Raw genomic sequence first — 21126 nt, forward strand, 5'->3', positions numbered from 1 at the left:
GATAAGAATTTGTCATTTTTTAAAAACAATAAACAAATGTTGTGCGTTACCAGGGTGACCGGGGTAAACTACCAAGTGTGCTGTTAGGCTAGCTAAACTATGCTCGAGTTAAACTACTGGCGTTTTATTGTCCATAAATACAGCTAGTAAACTTCAACACGTTCCGTGAAGACACGTAAGAAATATACCTAGCTACGAATCTGTTGATTGTGTTATTGAGCATTTTGCCCAGGATATTTTCTAACACAAAAATGTCACAGTTAGAAAACGGTAGCGTTAGTAGCTAGCTAGATAGGTGATATTGGAAATTGCTTGGCTAATTTCGCTCGAATTCAGTGTTCACAGACCACCAGGATGCCGGTTCCTTTGTCTGGGGTAGAGCTGCTCAGACTGTGTACAGTGCTCCAGGACTGTGCTGCACAGCTGTCAGTGCTGGGTCACATCATGCCCGACACCTACAGGGGTCGTCCAGAAGCTGATAAGGTATTATCTGATTATCCTCAGTTATACGCGGAGCTAATGTCAGTTGGCTTTTTCAAGCGTTGATGAGTCTTTAGCAAATTAATGGTATGGTACTAATGCTATGCTTGCTATCTAAGCTGTAATTTTCTCCTATTCAGCCCGTATTCATCTGTTTTTCTGGAAGTTTGTGTCAGCTGACATTGGACAGGTCCTTGAACAGCAGAAAGGGGCAGAGCAGAACCTGAAAGCAGCCCGTCAGTTTGAGAGAGAGTCTGGGAGACTGTCAGATGCTACCCGTGAGCTGCACAGATCCCAGAAGGAACTGAACCGCACACTAGAGGAGAACCCACTGTCCCCTGACAACCTGGCCAAGGTGCAGAGAGACCGGTGGGTTCCAGATAGCTCTTGTTCGGGGCTTGAGTGCACATTCCGACTTGGACCAGAGCTGGGTTCCAGACAATTTAATAAAATAGAAGCCCACAACTCAACTGTGCTTCAAACAGAGATTAATTATGCACACGAGACAACTTTTCATTGGGATCTTTTTCAGGTCAACCACTGAATTATACACATTGTTTACATTTGTCAAACATTTAGAAGGTGCAGAGCAGACTGTATTAACTGTGAATACCCTGTATGCCATCTACCTCATACATAATGATCATATTCTCTCTCTCTCATATATATACAGTCAGTTTGTGGCTCACGTGATTGCGGATGTGTTGGCAGAGCTGCAAGAGAGAGGGACCTTTCACAGCTTGCTTTTCGCTGTGGGAGAAGAGAAAAGAAGGAAGGCCAACCTCCTGGACATAATAATCAGGTCAGGTTAAGGTCAATATGAATATGTAGGCTAATAATTCATTGTCTGTGCAGGCAATAGTGAAATTCTTTCAAAACCCACACAAAGAGGCTGGTGAGGGGAGGATGGCTTGTAATAATATCTGGAATGTTGTAAATGGAACAGTATCAAACACATGGATGTGTATGATAACGTTCCAGCCATTTCTATGAGCCTGTTTTATTTTGATTGAAAACAGAGCTACTATAATTTGTCTTTGTTTATTATAGGACGTGCATACAGTGCCTGCCTTAATTCTATCTAAAGAGGGATTACATTTGATGTTTTTTCTGATAGATCGACACAACCTACTCCACATTTTCAAAGTGAAGGAAAGTTATAGAACATTTTCCCCCAAAACAAACAAAATGAAATATCATACTTGGATAAGTCTCTACCCCCCTAGTTAATTTTTTATTAGACCTTTATTTAACCAGGTAAGCCAGTTGACAAGTTCTCATTTACAACTGCAACCTGTCCAAGATAAAGCAAAGCAGTTCGACACATACAACACAGAGCTACAAACAAACGCAGTCAATAACACAATACAACAATCTATGTACAGTGTGTGAAAATGTAGAAGAGTAGGGAGGTAAGGCAATAAATAGGCCGTAGAAGCAAAATAATTACAATTTAGCATTAACACTGGAGTGATAGATGTGCAGATGATGATGTGCAAGTAGAGATACTGGGGTGCAAAAGAGCAAGAGGGTAAGTCATAATATGGGGATCAGGTAGTTGGGTGTGCTATTTACAGATTGGCTGTGTACAGGTACAGTGAGCTGCTCTGACATCCAGCTTCAGTGATTTTTGCAATTTGTTCCAGTCACTGGCAGCAGAGAACTGGAAGGAAAGGCAGCCAAATGAGGTGTTGGCTTTGGGGATGACCAGTGAAATATTCCTGCTGGAGCGTGTGCTACGGATGGGTGTTGCTATGGTGACCAGTGAGCTGAGATAAGGCGGGACTTTACCTAGCAAATACTTACAGATGACCTGGAACCAGTGGGTTTGGCGACGAATATGTAGTGAGGGCCAGCCAACGAGGGCATAGCAAACAGGTCGCAGTGGTTGGTAGTATATGGGGCTTTGGTGACAAAATGGGTGGCACTGTGATAGGCTACATCCAGTTTGCTGAGTAGTGTTTGTAAATGACATTGCCGAAGTCGAGGATTGGTAGGATAGTTAGTTTTACGCGGGTATGTTTGGCAGCATAAGTGAAGGAGGCTTTGTTGTGAAATAGGAAGACGATTGGAGATGCTTAATGTGAGTCTGGAAGGAGAGTTTACAGTCTAACCAGACACCTAGGTATTTGTAGTCCACATATTCTAGGTCAGAACCGTCCAGAGTAGTGATGCTAGTCGGGCGGGAGGGTGCGGGCAGAAATTGGTTCAAGAGCATGCACTTAGTTTTACTAGCATTTAAAAGCAGTTGGAGGCCACGGAAGGAGTGTTGTATGGCGTTGAAGCTCGTTTGGAGGTTTGTTAGCACAATGTCCAAAGAAGGGCCAGATGTGTACAATGGTGTCATCTGCGTAGAGGTGGATCAGAGAATCACCAGCAGCAAGAGCGACGTCATTGATATATAAAGAGAAAAGAGTTGGCCCGAGAATTGAACCCTGTGGCATGCCCATAGAGATTGCCAGAGGTCTGGACAACAGGCCCTCTCCAATTTGACACGCATAACTCTATCAGAGAAGTAGTTGGTGAACCAGGCGAGGCAGTCATTTGAGAAGCCAAGGCTATTGAGTCTGCCGATAAGAATGCGTTGATTGACAGAGTCGAAAGCCTTGGCCAGGTTGCTGCAGTGGGTGCTGAGATGTTGGCCGGAGTAGGGGTAGCCAGGTGGAAAGCATGGCCAGCCGTAGAAAAATCCTTATTGAAACTATCGATTATCAGAGATTTTAATCGGTGGTGACAGTGTTTCCTATCCTCAGTGCAGTGGGCAGCTGGGTGGAGGTGCTCTTATTCTCAATGGACTTAACAGTGTCCAAAAACATTTTGGAATTAGTGCTACAGGATGCAAATTTCTGGTCAAGGGCAGTCAAGTCTGGGGTGAACCAAGGGCTATATCTGTTCTTAGTTCTATATTTTTTTGAATGGGGCATGCTTATTTAAGCTGGTGAGGAGAGCTCTTTTGAAGAGCAACCAGGCATCCTCTGACGGGATGAGGTCAATATCCTTCCAGGATACCCAAGCCAGGTTGATTAGAAAGGCCTACTCGCTGTAACGTGTCCCTAAAGTGTTTTAGGGAGCATTTGACAGTGATGAGGGGTGGTCGTTTGACCACGGACCCATTATGCATGCTGGCAATGAGGCAGGGATCACTGAGATCCTGGTTGAAGACATCAGAGGTGTATTTAGAGGGCAAGTTGGTCAGGACGATATATAAGAGGGTGCCCATGGTTACAGATTTAGTGTTGTATCTGGTGGGTTCCTTGATCATTTGTGTGAGATTGAGGGCATGAAGCTTAGATTGTAGGACGGCCGGGGTGTTAAGCATGTCCCAGTTTAGGTCACTTAACAGTATAAAGTCTGAAGATAGATGGGGTCGATCAATTCACATATGGCGTCCAGGGCACAGCTGGGGGCTGAAGGGGGTCTATAACAAGTGGTAATGGTGAGAGACTTGTTTCTGGAAAGGTGAATTTTTAAAAGTATAAGCTCAAATTGTTTAGGCACAGACCTGGATAGTATGACACAACTCTGCAGGCTCTCTCTGCAGTAGATTGCAACTCCGCCTCGTTTGGCAGTTCTATCTTGTCGGAAAATGTTATAGTTAGAGGATTTTTGGTAGCCTTCCTAAGCCAGGATTCAGACACGGCTTGGACATCCGGGTTGGCGAAGTGTGCTAAAGCAGTGTATAAAACAAACTTAGAGAGGATGCTTCTAATGTTAACATGCATGAAACCAAGGCTTTTACGGTTACAGAAGTCAACAAATGAGAGTGCCTGGGGAATGGGAATGATGGTGGGGGATGCAGGATTCACCTCAACATCACCAGAGGAACAGAGGAGGAGTAGGATAAGAGTACGGCTAAAGGCTAAAAGAACTGTCCATCTAGTGTGTTCGGAACAGAGAGTAAAAGGAGCAGGTTTCTGGGCTTGGAAGAATAGATTCAAGGCATAATGTACAGACAAGGGTATGGTAGGATGTGAGTACAGTGGAATAAAACCTAGGCATTGAGTGAGGCACCATTTAAGCCAGGTGAGGTCACCGCATGTGTGTGTGTGTGGGGGTGGAACAAAAGGGCTAGCTAAGGCATATTGAGCAGAGCTGGAGGCTCTACAGTGAAATTAGACAACAATCACTAGCAGGCCGGGGCTAGCAGGCTAGCAGATGGGCCTCAGGGGGACGTCGCAACGGAAAAGCCTGTAGAAACCCCCTCGTACGGTTACGTCGCAGACCAGTCGTGATGGATCGGCGGGGATCCGTGTCGGCAGGCCCATTTGCAAAGGAGGTATTGTAGCCCAGGAACTGGCTGATGGATCTCTGCGGCAAGCCAGGAGATGGGCCTAGCCCGAGACTAGCTGCAGGCTAACTGGTGCTTGCTTCTGGACAGAGACGTTAGCCAGGTGTAGCCACTCGGATAGCAGCTAGCAAGCTGCGATGATCCGGTGTAAAGGTTCAGAGCTTGTGGTAGGAATCCGGAGATGTGGTAGAGAAAAATCAGTCCGATATGCTCTGGGTTGATATCGCGCTGTGCAGACTGGCAGGAATTGACCGGGCTGAGGCCGACTTAAATCTTAAATACTTGGTGGAAGCACTTTTGGCAGACATTACAGCTGTGAATTCTAACAACTTTTGCACAACTCTTAGGGAAAAATATAGCCATTGTTTTTGTCAAAATTGCAAAAGTTCATTACATTTGGTTGGGGATCATTGACGGAAAGCGATATTTAAACCTTGTCTCTGATTTTCTTTAAAGTAGATTTAAGTCAGGACTGAGACTTTACCACTCAGGAACACTCAACACCTCTTGGAAAGCCCTTCTGGTGTCTTTTGCATACAAATGTGTGTAGTTGATCACAGAACACTGAACTGGGCTTTTCGTCTTTCAAATGTATTTTGATCCTAACAAACTCCTCAGTTCCTGCCGGTGACAAGCATACCTATAACATGATCCAAATACTTGAACATACAAAGAGATCAACAACATTGCATTCACTTGATATTACTGGCCTCTATGACAAAGTGAAAAGAAAGAAGCCAGTGTTAAAAAATAAAATCCACTAGATGGGAACGGAGGTAAGATGCAGACTCTACACAGCGGTGCAGATTGCCTCAAGATAAAATCTTAATATTTAATATCTGTAAGACTAAATATTAGAACTTTACATACTCGTGGGTAATAACCTTCCATCTGGATGACACAAAACAAATCATCAGGCTTAAGAAATGTATTCGACAAATATTACAACAACAAGCAACACCAAACATGAGAGTAAACAAGGAGAACCAATCTCCAAAAGAAATGAGACTCCGACGGACACAGACGATTTATGCTTTTCACCACCGGGAATGGTAAGGGTGGAAACCAATCTGTTGAAATCGATCGATGACAAACTGCATTCTTGAATTAGTTAAGAACGATATAAAGGAGTTGACGGCGAGCCTTGAGATGAGTGACGAAAAAGCTGCTACATTGGAGAAAGATACAAACAAGCTAAAAGGGACAGTCAATAAGATTGAAATGGACGTTAAATGAACTTAAAGGAGAACATCTTTCTGAGAGAAGCCTTACTTGACATACAGAATAGATCTATGAGAGGAAATATGGTACCTTACTGCTATCCAAGAAAAAGGAGAAGTTCCTGAAAATGTGGTGAAGGAATTCCTTCTTACAGCGCTTTCAGAACCCACGCGAAGCTGTCGACAAAATCCAACTTGAACGTGTACACTCTTTTTTTTAAGAAAAGGGAAAGTGTAGCTCTCATAGTCGATAAACTGTATATTGACAACCAAATGCTCCGAGACAAAGACTACACTCTCTCATGGCTATTCTAAATATTACAAAGTTCCTATAGAGTTGTCAAATTAATGGAAGACCCAACACTAGCCATGGTTGGGATTGTAATAAAAAAAATATATCTATAAAAGCAATAAAATACAACAATTTAAATAAACTACACTATACCATTCTAGATAGGGAACGTTGGAAAATAATTACTATTAGACTTTCCATTTATAGTATTTTATCAATTGATAAGACAGCATTAGAAGAAAAGATAATTAACTCAATTATACATCTTCAAGTACAAGAACACAAAAGTACTGAATCAACATGGAAGAGATAAAACACAGAGGACATAGAAGACACAGTATGTGGGTATGTGCAGGAGTATTGTGATGGAAGGTGGGGTGAGTGTTTTTGTGTTTGGAAAAGTGTGGAGTTGAGTGAGTGAAAAAGGATAGTGGTTGCAAATCCCAGAGCCCATGTGTGTTTGTGAGCAGGGGTTATGAGAGCTTTCGATTGTGTGCAGATGTGGGATATACATTTTACAATTGATTGTAAATGTAGTTGATTTATTTATTTGCCTATCATGATGGAACGGTCCCCAATCCTATACCTGAGAGATCCATACGCTAAGGAGAAGTCCTTATCTGTTTTATGGGCCTACTGTAAGTAGCCTATACGCAGCCAAATCAGAATGATGAATGTGTCAGACCTAAAGCAGTACCGTCCCCTCAAGATTCTGATCCTGCCTGGCAGGGTTGGTCCTACAAAGCCAAATCCCCCTGATGGGAGAGCATAATATACAAGGAAATTCTCAAAGCTGCTAATCAGAAGCTTGAAGACCTTGTACCTAGCCGGTGGGGATTCCAGTGGGGTATCCCCACCCAGGCAGTGGCAGTTCTGGCAACACTAGCTGCAGTAACCAATGGGGAGGGGTCACACTCGGACATTCAGCAAGGGGGCATATTATTGTGGCCCTGGTGGCACAAAATCAAAGGTCTGAGAACACAGAGATGCTTGGGAGTATGGTCACAACAGGGGACCGTTGGGGTGTAGCTGAGCGCCATCAGCTAGGACGTGACAATGGTTAATCATTTGATTGGACATGATTTCGAAAGTCACACACCTGTTGATATAAGGTCCCACAGTTGATAGTGCATGTCAGAGCAAAAACAAGCCATGAGATCGAAGGAATTGTCAGTTGAGCACCGAGAAAGGATTGTGTTGAGGCACAGATCTGGGGAAGGGTACCAAAGAACATTTATGCAGCATTGAAGGTCTCCAAGAACACAGTGGCCTCCATCATTCTTAAATGGAAGATGTTTAGATCCACCAATAATCTTCCTAGAGCTGGCTGCCCGGCCAAACTGAGCAATCTGGGGAGAAGGGCCTTGGTCAGGGAGGTGACCAAGAACCCGATGGTCACTATGACAGAGCTCCAGAGTTCCTCTGTGGAGATGGGAGAACCTTCCAGAAGGACTACCATCTCTGCAGCACTCCACCAATCAGGCCTTTATGGAAGTGGCCAGACGGAAGCTACTCCTCCGTAAAAGGCACATGACAGCCCGTTTGCCAAAAGGCACCTAAAGGACTGAGCATGAGAAACAAGATTCTCTGCTCTGATGAAACCAAATTTAATTATTTGGCCTGAATGCCAAGTGTCACGTCTGGAAGAAACCTGGCACCATCCCTACAGTGAAGCATGGTGGTGGCAGCGTCATGCTGTGGGGATGTATTTCAGAGGCAGGGACGGGAAGACTAGTCAGGATTGAGGGAAAGATGAACGGAGCAAAGTACAGAGAGATCCTTGATGAAAACCAGCTCCAGAGGGCTCAGGACCCTAGACTGGGGCCAAGGTTCACCTTCCAACAGGACAACGACCCTAAGCAGACAGCCACGACAATGCAGGATTGGCTTTGGGACAAGTCTCTGAATGTCCTTGAGTGGCCCAGCCGGAGCCTGGACTTGAACCCGATCGAACATCTCTGGAAAGACCTGAAAAATAGCTGAGCAGTGACACTCCCCGTACAACCTGACAGAGCAGATCTGCAGATAATGGGAGAAACTCCCCAAATACAGATGTGCCAAGCTTGTAGCGTCATACCAAAGAATACTCGAGGCTATAATCGCAGCCAAAGGCACGTCAACAAAGTACTGAGTCAAAAGTTTGGACACACCTACTCATTCAAGCGTTTCTCTTTATTTTTGTTATTTTCTACATTGTAGAATAATAGTGAATATATCAAAACTATGAAATAATGCATATGGAATCATGTAGTAACCACGGGGTTGAGATTGGGTGATTGTGGAGGCCAGGTCATCTGATGCAGCATTTCATTACTCTCTTTCTTGGTCAAATAGCCCATACCCAGCCTGGAAGTGTGTCGGGTCATTGTCCTGTTGAAAATCAAATGATAGTGGGACTAAGCGCAAACCAGATGGGATGGTGTTTCGCTGCAAAATGCTGTGATAGCCATGCTGGTTATAAATAAATCACTGACAGTGTCACCAGCAAAGCACCCCAACACCATCACACCTCCTCCTCCATGCTTCACGGTGGGAACCACACATGTGGAGGTCATCCGTTCACCTACTCTGCATCTCACAAAGACACGGCAGTTGTAACCAAAAATCTCAAATTTGGACAGATTTCCACCGGTCTAATGTCCATTGCTCGTGTTTCTTGGCCCAAGCAAGTCTCTTCTTCTTATTGGTGTTCATTAGTAGTGGTTTCTTTTCAGCAATTCGACCATTCAGTCTCCTCTGAACAGTTGATGTTGAGATGTGTCTGTTACTTGAACACTGAAGCATTTATTTGGGCTGCAATTTCTGAGGCTGGAAACTCTAATGAACTTATCCTCTGAAGCAGAGGTAACTCTGGGTCTTCCTTTCCTGTGGCGGTCCTCATGAGAGACAGTTTCATAGCGCGTGATGGATTTTGCGACTGCTCGAAGAAACTTTCAAAGTTCTTAAAAATGTCCACATTGACTGACCTTCATGTCTTAAAGTAATGTTGGACTGTCGTTTCTCTTTGCTTATTTGAGCTGTTCTTGCTATAATATGGACTTGGTATTTTACCAAATAGGGCTATCTGTATACCACCCCTGCCTTGAAACAACAACTGATTGGCTCAAATGCAATAAGGAAAGAAATTCAACAAATTAACAAGGCACGCCTGTTAGTTGAAATACATTCCAGGTGACTACCGCATGAAGCTGGTTGAGAGAATGCCAAGAGTCGACTCACACTTACACATTGGGCCTGATTGCTGTCTGTGTGTATTGCAGGGAGGAGGGCGGCCGGCGGAGGACCAAAGCTCTTCAGAGACAGCTGCTTGACATCCGCAAGGAAAAAACTCTGGAGCTGCAGGTACCATAACTGAGGAAAACAACGGAGACACACTCCTTCACGTGCCCAATATGATTTTCAATCTAGTAATGGGCAAGGTTAGAATTAGGCTACACATTCACTGACTCTTGGTGGTGCTCCAAGTTCTTTGAGGGTGTCAGACGTCAATGTCTTTGAAAATCGGGGTGCCTCCCTGTTTTTCATTCTCAGGTAAATAGTTAGAAAGTACTGACAACTTATGTAATACTTTGCGCAAACTGTCTTAATGTTGTCCCTTTAGCGACGCGAGGAGATGACTGCCCACCTGAAAGACCAACTACAGGAGATGAAGGCTAAGACTGGCCTGGAGAGGAAGTATGTGAAGAGCAGCGCGGAGCTGCTGGTGTACCAGGGACAGAAGATCAACACACACTCTGAGAAGCAGCTGGAGGATGAGATCAGGGTGTGTGTCTTTGTGGCCCTGTCTAGAATCATCCCCTAAAGCTGTGTTTACACAGGCAGCCCAAATCTGATCTTTCGCCCAATTAGTGGAAAACATCTGATCAAAAGATCAGAATTGGGCTGCCTGTGTAAACTGGACCATTTTTGTTGTTGGGTAGGCTGATTGAAATTCACACACACACACACAAATATATATTTTTATATAAAGACATAGCGGGCGGCCCATGGGCCTGTTAAGATTTGTTGTACAGAGTTTTGCGCAGTTTCTACTAATCTATAATGAGCCTGGCTGATCAGTGGGCAACGGCCATAAAGTTAATTAGCCTATGATATTACTTAGTGCACATATGTTTTGAAATGTCATGTCAGCACTGCTCCCAGTGTCTAATTAGGGTGTGTAGGGTCACGGTGTATGTGTGTGTGGGGGGTGAGTTGGCGGCGCACAGAGTGATGTGGGCTCGTGTGGATGAAATGCCAGGGCTGAATTGTTGTTCCAGTCCCCCCATGTAGATCTCATAGAATTGGGTAGGTATTGCTTTTTGCTAATACCTACACATTTCTTCTGGCTATCCCATCCTTTCAGATCTACACAAGTGGCTAGGGGCCTGGGGGGGTGTTTCTGGACAGAGCCTTTGGTGTGACTTGGCTACAGACTTTGTAGCAACTGTGAGGTTTGGCTGTACAGAGATGGTCACCACTACAGGTGCATCTGTGTAATCATTGTTCCTCTGTCCTCAGCTACAGCAGGAGAGGTTGGAGGAGGAGAGGAGAGTTCATATGGAGATGGAGACTTTCCTCAAGGAACATCAGACAGTACGTGTGCAGTGGTGGTTGGAAAATGACATGACTCGTGTATAGGAGCATAATTGAACTTTTGTGTGATATATAGAGTACCGGTCAAACGTTTTAAAACACCTACTCATTCCAGGGTTTCTCTTTATTTTTACTAATGATCTACATTGTAGAATAATAGTGAACACATCAAAACAATGAAATAACACATATGGAATCATGTCGTAACCAAAAAAAGTGTTAAACATTTTTTTTATATTTGAGATTCTTCAAAGTAGCCACCCTTTGCCTTGATGACAGCTTTGCACACTCTTTGCATTCTCTCAACTAGCTTCACCTGCAATGCTTTTCCAACAGTCTTGAGGAAGTTCCCACATATGCTGAGCACTTGTTGGCTGCTTTTCCTTCACTCTGCGGTCCGACTCATACCAAACCATCTCAATTGGTTTGAGGATGGGTGATTGTGGAGGCCAGGTCATTTGATGCAGCACTTCATCACTCTCCTTCTTGGTCAAATAACCCTTACACAGCCTGGAGGTGTGTTGGGTCATTGTCCTGTTGAAAAACTGATAGTCCCACTTAGCCCAAGTGCTGTGGTAACCATGCTGGTTAAGTGTGTCTTGAAAAGCACCCCCACACCATAACATGTCCTCCTCCATGCTTTACGGTGGGAAATACACATGCAGAGATCATCTGTTCACCCACACCGCGTCTCACAAAGACACAGCGGATGGAAACAAAATCTCCAATTTGGACTCCAGATCAAAGGACACATTTCCACCGGTCTAATATCCATTGATCGTGTTTCTTGGTCCAAGCAAGTCTCTTCTTATTTGTGTGGTTTCAGCAATTTGACCATGAAGGCCTCAAATCTAAAATACATTGATTTGTTTAACACTTTTGTACAACGTAGAAAATAGTAAAAATAAAAAACTCAAATGAGTAGGTGTCCAAACTTTTGACTGGTACTGTATGTAAATTCAGTCTTAAAGTAATGGACTGTCGTTTATCTTTGCTTACTTGAGCTGTTCTCACAACACAACTGATTGGCTCAAACGCATAAAGAATGAAAGAAATTCCACAAATGAACTTTTGTTCACACATGTTAGTTGAAATGCATTCCATGAAGCTCGTTGAGAGAATGCCAAGAGAGTGCAAAGCAGTCATCAAGGCAAAGGGTGGCTATTTAAAGTATAAAATATAGATTTTTTTTAACACTACATGATTCCATATGTGTTATTTCATAGTTTATGTCTTCACTATTATTCTACAATGTAGATACTAGTAAAAATAAAGAAAAACCCTTGGATGAGTAGGTGTTGTAAAACTTTTGACCGGTAGTGTAATATAATAAATAATAAATAATATATGCCATTTAGCTGACGCTTTTATCCAAAGCGACTTACAGTCATGTGTGCATACATTCTACGTATGGGTGGTCCCGGGAATCGAACCCACTACCCTGGCGTTACAAGCGCCATGCTCTACCAACTGAGCCACAGAAGGACCAGAAGTGTGTATTGGGTGTAGTAGGATGTGTTGGTACGTTCTTTGAGCCGCCATCTAAAACATCTAATGCTGTTATTTTATTGCAATAGTAGAATCCCAAATCAATCCCTAGTCCCCATTCAGGGTTCGGCAAACTTTACGACAGCAATAGCAATTTTTTAAAATCACAAAACATTAGTTGGGGGAGCTGTACACGAAATTGATGAGCCCTTGTCTCTTGAGCAAGTGGCCATAGCTGGGATTTAGCACCACGGATAGCAGCAGATCAAATCACTGCAAAATCTGACTTTCAGAACCACAAAACAGGTTGTCTGTCATTGTGACGCTGCAACAATGTGTGTTTGTGTGCACCTCTCAGAGTCTGGGGGAGAAGCTGGAGGTATGGATGGAGCGCTATGAGAGAGACATGGAGGACAAGCAGCAGGAGCTTAACAGCCTGAGAAACAACAAAGCTAACAATCTCTCCCAGCTCCAGGAGCTGGCCAAGAAGGTGAGGACATAGCCTGGGTGGATTTCATTCGGCACCAGACAGGGAAAAACGGACTGAAACAGGGAGGGACCACCTGGACTTTTCTAAAAAGAAACAGTAGTTTTCATTTTCCGTTGCATAATGTTTTGCTTCAGTGTGCCCTAATGAATACAACCCATTTTTTTCTGTATACAGGTTAGCGCTAGGTAATGAATAGGATAGTAGGCCTGATATACACTGAGTATACCAAATATTAGGAACACCGTCCTATTGAGTTGCACATCCCACTTGCAAATAAACTGTTATTACAAGCCCTCAGATCATTAAAGAGGCAGTTGCTACATACGTTTTTTTGTTTTACCTTTAAATTAATTGTACGCTACATAGCCAAAAGTATGTGGACACCCCTTCAAAGTAGTGGATTTTATAAGTAAACAAAGATTGAAAACAACGGGCTGTGGTCTATGGGAACAAATGAGTCATAGTGGGCAGAGCAAGCAAGGAGGGGACAGAGCCAAACACGAGCTATTGAGATCCTATATTGGCGCATTCTAGCATGCATCTGCATATTGCGCCTGTGCAATAACTCAATTCACCCTTGCATTCCTAAACAACGCAATTTAAAAAAAAAAAAAATTGCAAAGTCTACAAAACATAGTCCACTCTGTTCATAACAGATTGTAGTTTTGGGAATAGAAGACTGTATTGAGATCAAATGTTTCATTGATGAGAAAATTTGCAGAATGTCGGCCAAAATCTACCTTCTCCCACTGCAGGCCAGTGGGCTTCCTCTCACTACCATATTTGGAAAATAAAGCCAAGCAGATGCTTCACATTTGTGTTATTGTTCTGTGACACAGCCATGCAATCTTCATAGACAAACATTGGCAGTAGAATGGCCCTTACTGAAGAGTTGAGTGACTTTCAACGTGGAACCGTCATAGGATGCCACCTTTCCAACAAGTTAGTTTGTCAAATTTCTGCGCTGCTAGAGCTGCCCCGGTCAAATGTAGGTGCTGTTATTGTGAAGTGGAAACATTTAGGAGCAACAACGGCTCAGCCGGGAAGTGGTAGGCCACACAAGCTCACAAAATGGGACCGCCAAGTGCTGGAGCGCATAAAAAATGCCTGTCCTCGGTTACAACACTCACTACCGAGTTCCAAACTGCCTATGGAAGCAACGTCAGCACAAGAACTGTTCGTCAGGAGCTCCATGTAATGAGTTTCCATACATAGCTTTTTAAAATGTATTACTAAAATAGACTGCTTTTAGAAAGTATACCTGTATGGAACAGAAATTTTACTCTGCATATTGACTCAGTCTTTGTACTTTCTTCTGTTCCAGTACAGAGACAGTGAGCAGGTGGTCATCGAGGACAGGATGGAGAAAGAGGCCCTACGCAGGAAGCTGGAGAAGGAACACATGGAGCGAGACGCAGCCACCAAGGTAATCATTAAACACTCTTTAATAAATCACCTCCACCTGCCCAGCAAGGAAACCAATCACATCCAGTGGCAGGGCAGTGTTTAATGCCATGCATCTTGATCACAACTGTACTCCCCTGTTCATTACACTAAATCATTTTGTTGTTCCCTGTGTCACTTGCAGATCCAGTCGTGGTGGAGGGGAACGTTAGTGCGACGCGGCCTGGGCCCCTATAAGAAAGGCAAGAAGCCCAAGGAGGGCAAGAAGGGAAAGAAGAAAAAGTGAGGTGTCCCTTCAAGAGCTCCAAAAAGTCTCAATACAGACATGTTACTTTTCATCAATGTTCAATCCCTGATTACAGACAATCTAAGTCGACACTTGGCCTGTAGGCAAATATATATTCAATGAGAAAGGCTTTCCCCCTTTAACAGAGTAAAGTTGGCGTGGTCATTTTGAATACTACTACCACCATTGCAAGGTTCTTACTTATATGCAGTCTAACACAAGGGCAAGAATGGTAATAAACAAGCGTACTCATGAGACTGATATGGGTCACTTTTATTAATGCCAAATATTAATTCCAGAAAATAATAATTCAATTTTGTACATGTTTTCAGGGACAATTTCTCAGCAAACGGTGTAAAAATGTAAAGTTAAAAAGACCCATGTTGCGGTCATGAAAGAAGGTCCTCTCTTTATGCGGTACCTACTTGTAAACACATGGAATGTATCTATTTTACTGTACATATGTCAAGGGGTCCAGACCCAGCAGTAGGGGCACATGATTCCTGCTAGAGAAAGCCCAAGTCAGTAAGGGTGAAAATATCAAAACAAAACATTTATAATATATTTAAAATCACCTTTATCTTCCCTTTTGAGAACTCTGACTAAAACGAAGTTAAAATGGTAAAAACATACCTCTGATATATTTTTTCACTTCAGAATCTACGTAGGCAGATTCCCAGTTTACATCGCCTTTACTGTAGGGATGTGCATCTAAGGCAGCCTACATAGCTTTTACTGTAGGGATGTGCATCTAAGTAGACAGCCTACGTAGCTTTTACTGTAGGGATGTGCATCTCTGTAGGCAGCCTACATAGCTTTTGAAGGGAAAAATATATATCAGAGGTATGTTTTTACCATTTTAACTTTCTTTTAGATAGAGTTCTGAAAAGGGAGGCTGGGAATCTGCCTACAAGATCCCATCAATCAGTGGTCCTCAGGTCAGTCTTCACCAGAGTATTATTGCCAGCTCTGTGGCTAGCACTCCCTCATCCCCCTCCCTGAGAACGAGAGGTTGTGTCTGCCTCAGAACTAAGAGTCAGTCCGTTAACCTGACTTTCTGTGGGTAACACTGCTCTAAGTAGAGCTGGGCCATGTTCATTAGGGCAAGGCAACTGAACTGCAATGTTTCTTATTGGACAATTGTTGTTTTCTTCTGTTCGGTGCCTAATGAACACGGCCTTCTCAATGGGGTTTCACTAAGGACAGCGCTAGTGAAATAAATACTGTTCCGGTCTGGCAGATTACTGTAACCGCTGCCAGATCAAATTAGCAATATGCACACCTGTGTGTAGCAAGAGCCACATTGTGTCTATAAGGTGTGTTTGAACAATTCACAAAAAACAACTTGATCATGAGAATTGGAAAGGTGTCTTGAACACTATCAATAGTTCAATCTGTAGATCCATTTGAATGTCATACAAGCTTAGCAACATTAAAAGATGAGTTCTGTGCATGAGGGAGACACTATGTCATATTCACTACTACTTGTCTACGGTCTCAACTCTCCATGTTGAACTCAACTGTGAAAGTGATGAGGTGGTTCGTAGAGAATAAAAAAGGTAGTGTATGTTTAGCCCCAGAACCTGGCCAGCCCCAACAGCTCGTCAGTAGTGGACTACAATAAGAAATAACCGTTACTGCAAGATAAAAGCACAGATACTAATGCAAAGTTGCAGGCCTTGATGTCATGCTGTCAGTCAACCTGCCCATACACACGCCTTTGATTAGAGACTTGACTGAGCTGTGCTCAAGGAAGAAATTGCCTGGAAACACTGGTCGAGGATCAGCTTGAACTAATCCCACTCGTAACACTAACCCTTTAAGAGGCCTGTTTTCTATCTTATAGTACTTAATATTTTACTTCCCTGGCCCAGCACTTAGGGACATCGTCCAATCCATGTAGCTACACGAGAACACAACTCCTTGTGGAAAAACACATGAATTACAGCTTTATACATGGGTGATTCTACACAAGTGGTGCAAATTGCAATCCCACCCCGAAAAAAACTAATATATATATATTTTAAAAAGTTACGTCTCCAAACTTAGGACATCTATATACATCACGATATGTTCTAATTCAATCCAAGCCAATACCAAATATATTGTTAACTTAATATAGTAAAAAGTAATTGTTTACACACTTATTTCTACTGAGAGGTGTTTTATTATTATATTGAAAGATACTGATCTAATTAGCAGTTGATTTTTAAACATCTTTCTAAAAAAATAAAAAATAAATCCTTCCCACATTGAGGTCACTAACTATACATACACAATAAAAGACTGTGCCTTAAGAAACTCCTACAAATATCACCAGGTGATGGGATTGCACCCCTCTCCAGCATGACCACATGGTGAGTAGTCTATCTGGAAACATTTCAGATCAAATTTTTGAGTTGGTAAATCTTCATCTATTCTTAAATAGTGTCAGTACCGAACATCTCCTATATCAAGAAATGTGTAAAGTTCTCTTTTGGGATGTACATACAGTGCATTCAGAAAGTATTCAGACCCCTTGACTTTTTCCACATTATGTTACGTTACAGCTTATTCTAAAATGGATTCAATTGTTTTTTTCCCTCATCCCAATACCCTATAATGACGAAGCAAATATATTTATATTGTTAAGTTTTTTGCACATGTATAAAAAAAAAAAAAACGGAAATATCACATTTACATAAGTATTCAGGCCCTCTATTTCGTACTTTGTTGAAGCACGATTACAACCTTGACTCTACAAGCTTGGCACACATGTATTTGGGGAGTTTCTCCCATTCTTCTCTGCAGATCCTCTCAAGCTCTGTCAGGTTGGATGGGGAGCGCCGCTGCACAGCTATTTTCAAGTCTCTCCAGAGATTCCGGGCTCTGGCTGGGCCCCTCGAGGACATTCAGAGACGTGTCCTGAAGCCAGTCCTGCGTTATCTTGGCTGTGTGCTTAGGGTCATTGTCTTGTTGGAAGGTGAACCTTGGCCCCAGTCTGAGGTCCTGAGCACTCTGGAGCAGGTTTTCATCAAGGATCTCTGTACTTTGCTCTGTTCATCTTTCCCTCGATCCTGACTGGTCTACCAGTCCCTGCCACTGAAAAACAGACCCACAGCATGATGCTGCCACCACCATGCTTCACCGTAGGGATGGTGCCAGGTTTCCTCCAGACGTGACGCTTGGTATTCAGACTAAAGAGTTCAATCATGGTTTCATCAGAGCAGAGAATCTTGTTTCTCATGGTCTGAGAATCCTTTGGGTGCATTTCGGGAAACTCAAAGTGGGCTGTCATGTGCCTTTTACTGAGGAATGGCTTACGTCTGGCCACTCTACCATAAAGGCCTGATCAGTGGAGAGCTGCAGAGATGGTTGTCCTTCTGGAAAGTTCTCCCATCTCCACAGAGGAACTCAGGAGCCCTGTCAGAATGACCATCGGGTTCTTGGTCACCTCCCTTAAGAATAATGGAGGCCACTATGTTTTTGGGGACCTTCAATGCTGCAGACATTTTTGGTACTCTTCCCCAGATCTGTGAGTCAACACAATCCTGTCTCGGAGCTCTACGGACAATTTCTTCGACCTCATGGTTTGGTTTTTGCTTTAACATGCACTGTCAACTGTGGGACCTTATATAGACAGGTGTGTGCCTTTCCAAATCATGTCCAATCAAGTTGTAGAAACATCTCAAGGATGATCAATGGAAACAGGATGCACCTGAGCTCAATTTCGAGTCTCATAGCAAAAGATCTGAAAAGTTATGTAAATAAGATATGTAATTTTAAAAAACTGCTTCCTCTTGGTTAATATGGGGTATTGTGTGTAGATTGATGAGGTGAAATTTTTTTTGTACGTTTTAGAATAAGGCTGTGGAAATTAAAGATAGCTAGCAATATGTTAGCCGGTGGAGGCTGCTGAGGGGAGGACGGCTCATAATAATGGCTGGAACGGAGCAAATGGAATGGCAACAAATCATGTGTTTCATACCATTCCATGTATTCCGCTCCAGCCATGACAACAAGCCTGTCCTCCCAAATTAAGGCGCCACCAACCTCATTGGATGTTCAAAATAAGTCAAACTGAAAAAGTCACAACCGAAACAATTGACACCATGGAGAGATAGAGGTTTCATCTTTGACTCTATGCCATTATGGCGTCTGTGACAGCACCGGCAGTGCCATTGAGGCCATCTTAATTTAAAGTTGCATGCGCCATGATCTACCAACTGAGCTACAGAGGACCACCATGTGCCCACTCAAAATTGTGCATTATACAACATTTAGGAGTAAATTGAAAGCCTGACTGAGTCCCCCTCAAGACCACATTCGGTCTTTAACGTATCATGGTCTCAACTCACTGGGTCTGGATCTTGGGACCAAAGTCCTGGTATAAATCTTGGCCTTGGCTTCTGGATATTACCTTACTCGTGGGTTTACAAACAATAAGCAACCCAATTTGAGGAAGCCCTCTGATCATTGGCTGATCACTTCCAAACCCATAGGAATCCCCACACAGTTGACTACATTTAAATAGTGGAAGCCCTCTATATGGCAATGTCTATACTGAAACGAGTTATATCTTTCGGAGTCCTCCATTTATGTCTATGATTGACACCCGTGCCACCGAAACGCCTGTTATTTTGTCAATTTTGTTTGCAAATTATTTCTCCAATGAATCTATAATAGAAGGTTAATCAAAATGATCACTATTGTGCATGGTTCTTCCTTTATTGCAACTTTTTCACTATGTTTCGGAATAACACTTTTTTTTCGGGGGGGGTGTAAGGTAAATTCAGATAAATATTTAAAATATGCAATACAAACAAAGTGTGTGAGTAGTATATGTCTACCTGAAATATGTTGGAAGACGTGTGCTGAAAGTTGGGGGAAAATAGGATACAAATGTGATTTATTTTTTTGTCCCAGTTTACACCACTTCTGTATAATGACCCCGAGGGTACAAAACATTAAGAAAACCTGCTTTTTCCATGACCAACTGACCAGGTGAAAGCTGATCCTTTATTAAATCCACTTCAATCAGTGTAGATGAAGGCGAGGAGACAGCTTAAAGAAGGAGTTTTAAGACAATTGAGACATGGATTGTGTATGTGTGCCATTCAGAGGGTGAATGGGCAAGAAGATATTTAAGTGCCTTTGAACGGGGTATGGTAGTAGGTGCCAGGCTCACCGGTTTATGTCAAGAACTGCAACTATGCTGGGTTTTTTACACTACAGTTTCCAGTGTGTATCAATAATGGTTTTACCACCCAAAGGACATCCGGCCAACTTGACAACTGTGGGAAGCATTGGAGGCAACATGGGCCAGCATCCCTGTAGAATGCTTTCAGCACCTTGTCGAGTCCAGGCCCTGGCGAATTGAGACTGTTCTAAGGGCAAAAAGGGGTGCAACTGAATATTAGGAAGGTGTTCGTAATGTTTTGTACACATTTTGAGAAAGTATAAAGCGTAGAGATTACCGGAGCGCCCTCTCCCTCTCTAATCCAGCATTGGTTTTGATTCAGCCAGCTCGTGATTTGACCACATAACAAAAAAAAAAAGACACGTTCATTTAATAACAGCCATTTTAAGTGTTGGCAGCATCAATGTTCCCATGACGACAGACCACCACCGTTATTGTTGCTCTTTGTAGCACATGACCTTAAAGGTTACTTAGGCAACCGACAACTTGCTAGTCTCCTAACCCTTCCCCATACACCCACCCAACCCCTCTGACATGCAAGGATCTAACATGTGAAAGTAAAAGGAATATGAAAAATAAGATGAAATAATAATAATAATAATAATAGAAAATAAAACAACCCCTACTGAACATAGATAAGAGGATGGAGAGAGAATGACTAGTAATAGAAAATAAAAAACCCTCTTACTCGCCGTCCAACTGACCGTTTGTCTGGGACAATCTCGGTTGTTCATCTGTTCGTCCGTCAGTCTTTCGAGGCTGCAAGTCGTAAGCAGTCTGTGTGAGGACACAGTGGAAGAGACAGTCATCCCTTTCTTTGACATACTCGTGCTCCCTCATCTCTCTTCATTGGGGAAGACCTGTCTGGGAAGGCTGGGGTGACCCTGTATGGTTGAGGGGGCGGGGGGGGTCGAGAGGGAAAGCCATATAATGTACATTCGGAGAGCGAGAGGGTGGGTCCTGTGTCTGTCCATCCATGAGTGAGTGTGGAACTCTGCTGCCCTACATGGCCAGAGGGTTAGTGGTGGTGGCAGGGGAGGTTGTGTATTTGGGCAGGGCCAGCTCCAGGAGTGCACGCACCGTCCCAGCCACCAGGGGGAGCCCTCTCTCCTCTAGGATGTGGAGGGGCAGGCACAGCTGGGTCTAAGGCCAGATGAAGAGCACACGCACACAGACGACAAAGGGAGGAGGGAAAACGGGAGAACAAAAAAGGGTATGTCAATGGATGGGCAAATAATAACAAAAACTACCAAAAGATAACAGAAATCAACACAAATGGAAAGAAACTCAACATAAGATGGAAAAGGAGGTGAACGGGATCCAAACGGCATGACCTTGAGGAGAGCAGGGAAGCGGAGCAGGGAGCAGGTGTGCAAACACAGGCACAGGGTTACAGTAAGTAGGGACTTGTGCACTGAGACACC

At 43.3% G+C, this 21126-nt stretch overlaps 2 protein-coding genes across 2 annotated transcripts in view; one reads left to right on the forward strand and one right to left on the reverse strand.

Annotated features, from left to right (window-relative positions):
- Positions 1-23: 23 nt before the first annotated feature.
- Positions 24-14778, forward strand: iqcg (IQ motif containing G). The gene is made up of 10 exons (XM_035748346.2): positions 24-175; positions 337-483; positions 647-849; positions 1154-1282; positions 9541-9622; positions 9882-10043; positions 10781-10855; positions 12702-12833; positions 14158-14259; positions 14422-14778. The coding sequence occupies exons 2-10, from the start codon at positions 355-357 to the stop codon at positions 14521-14523; spliced, it is 1116 nt and encodes a 371-aa protein (XP_035604239.1). The 5' UTR covers positions 24-175; positions 337-354; the 3' UTR covers positions 14524-14778.
- Positions 14779-21126, reverse strand: part of LOC118365913 (DISP complex protein LRCH3-like) — a 103445-nt gene continuing 97097 nt past the window's right edge. Inside the window, exon 22 of the mRNA XM_052491688.1 lies at positions 14779-20845. Coding sequence (XP_052347648.1) covers positions 20705-20845 — 141 coding nt within the window. The 3' untranslated portion in view covers positions 14779-20704. The remainder of the gene's footprint in view (positions 20846-21126) is intronic.

Source organism: Oncorhynchus keta, chromosome 33 (genome assembly GCF_023373465.1).
Source record: "Oncorhynchus keta strain PuntledgeMale-10-30-2019 chromosome 33, Oket_V2, whole genome shotgun sequence".
Lineage (NCBI taxonomy): Eukaryota > Metazoa > Chordata > Actinopteri > Salmoniformes > Salmonidae > Oncorhynchus > Oncorhynchus keta.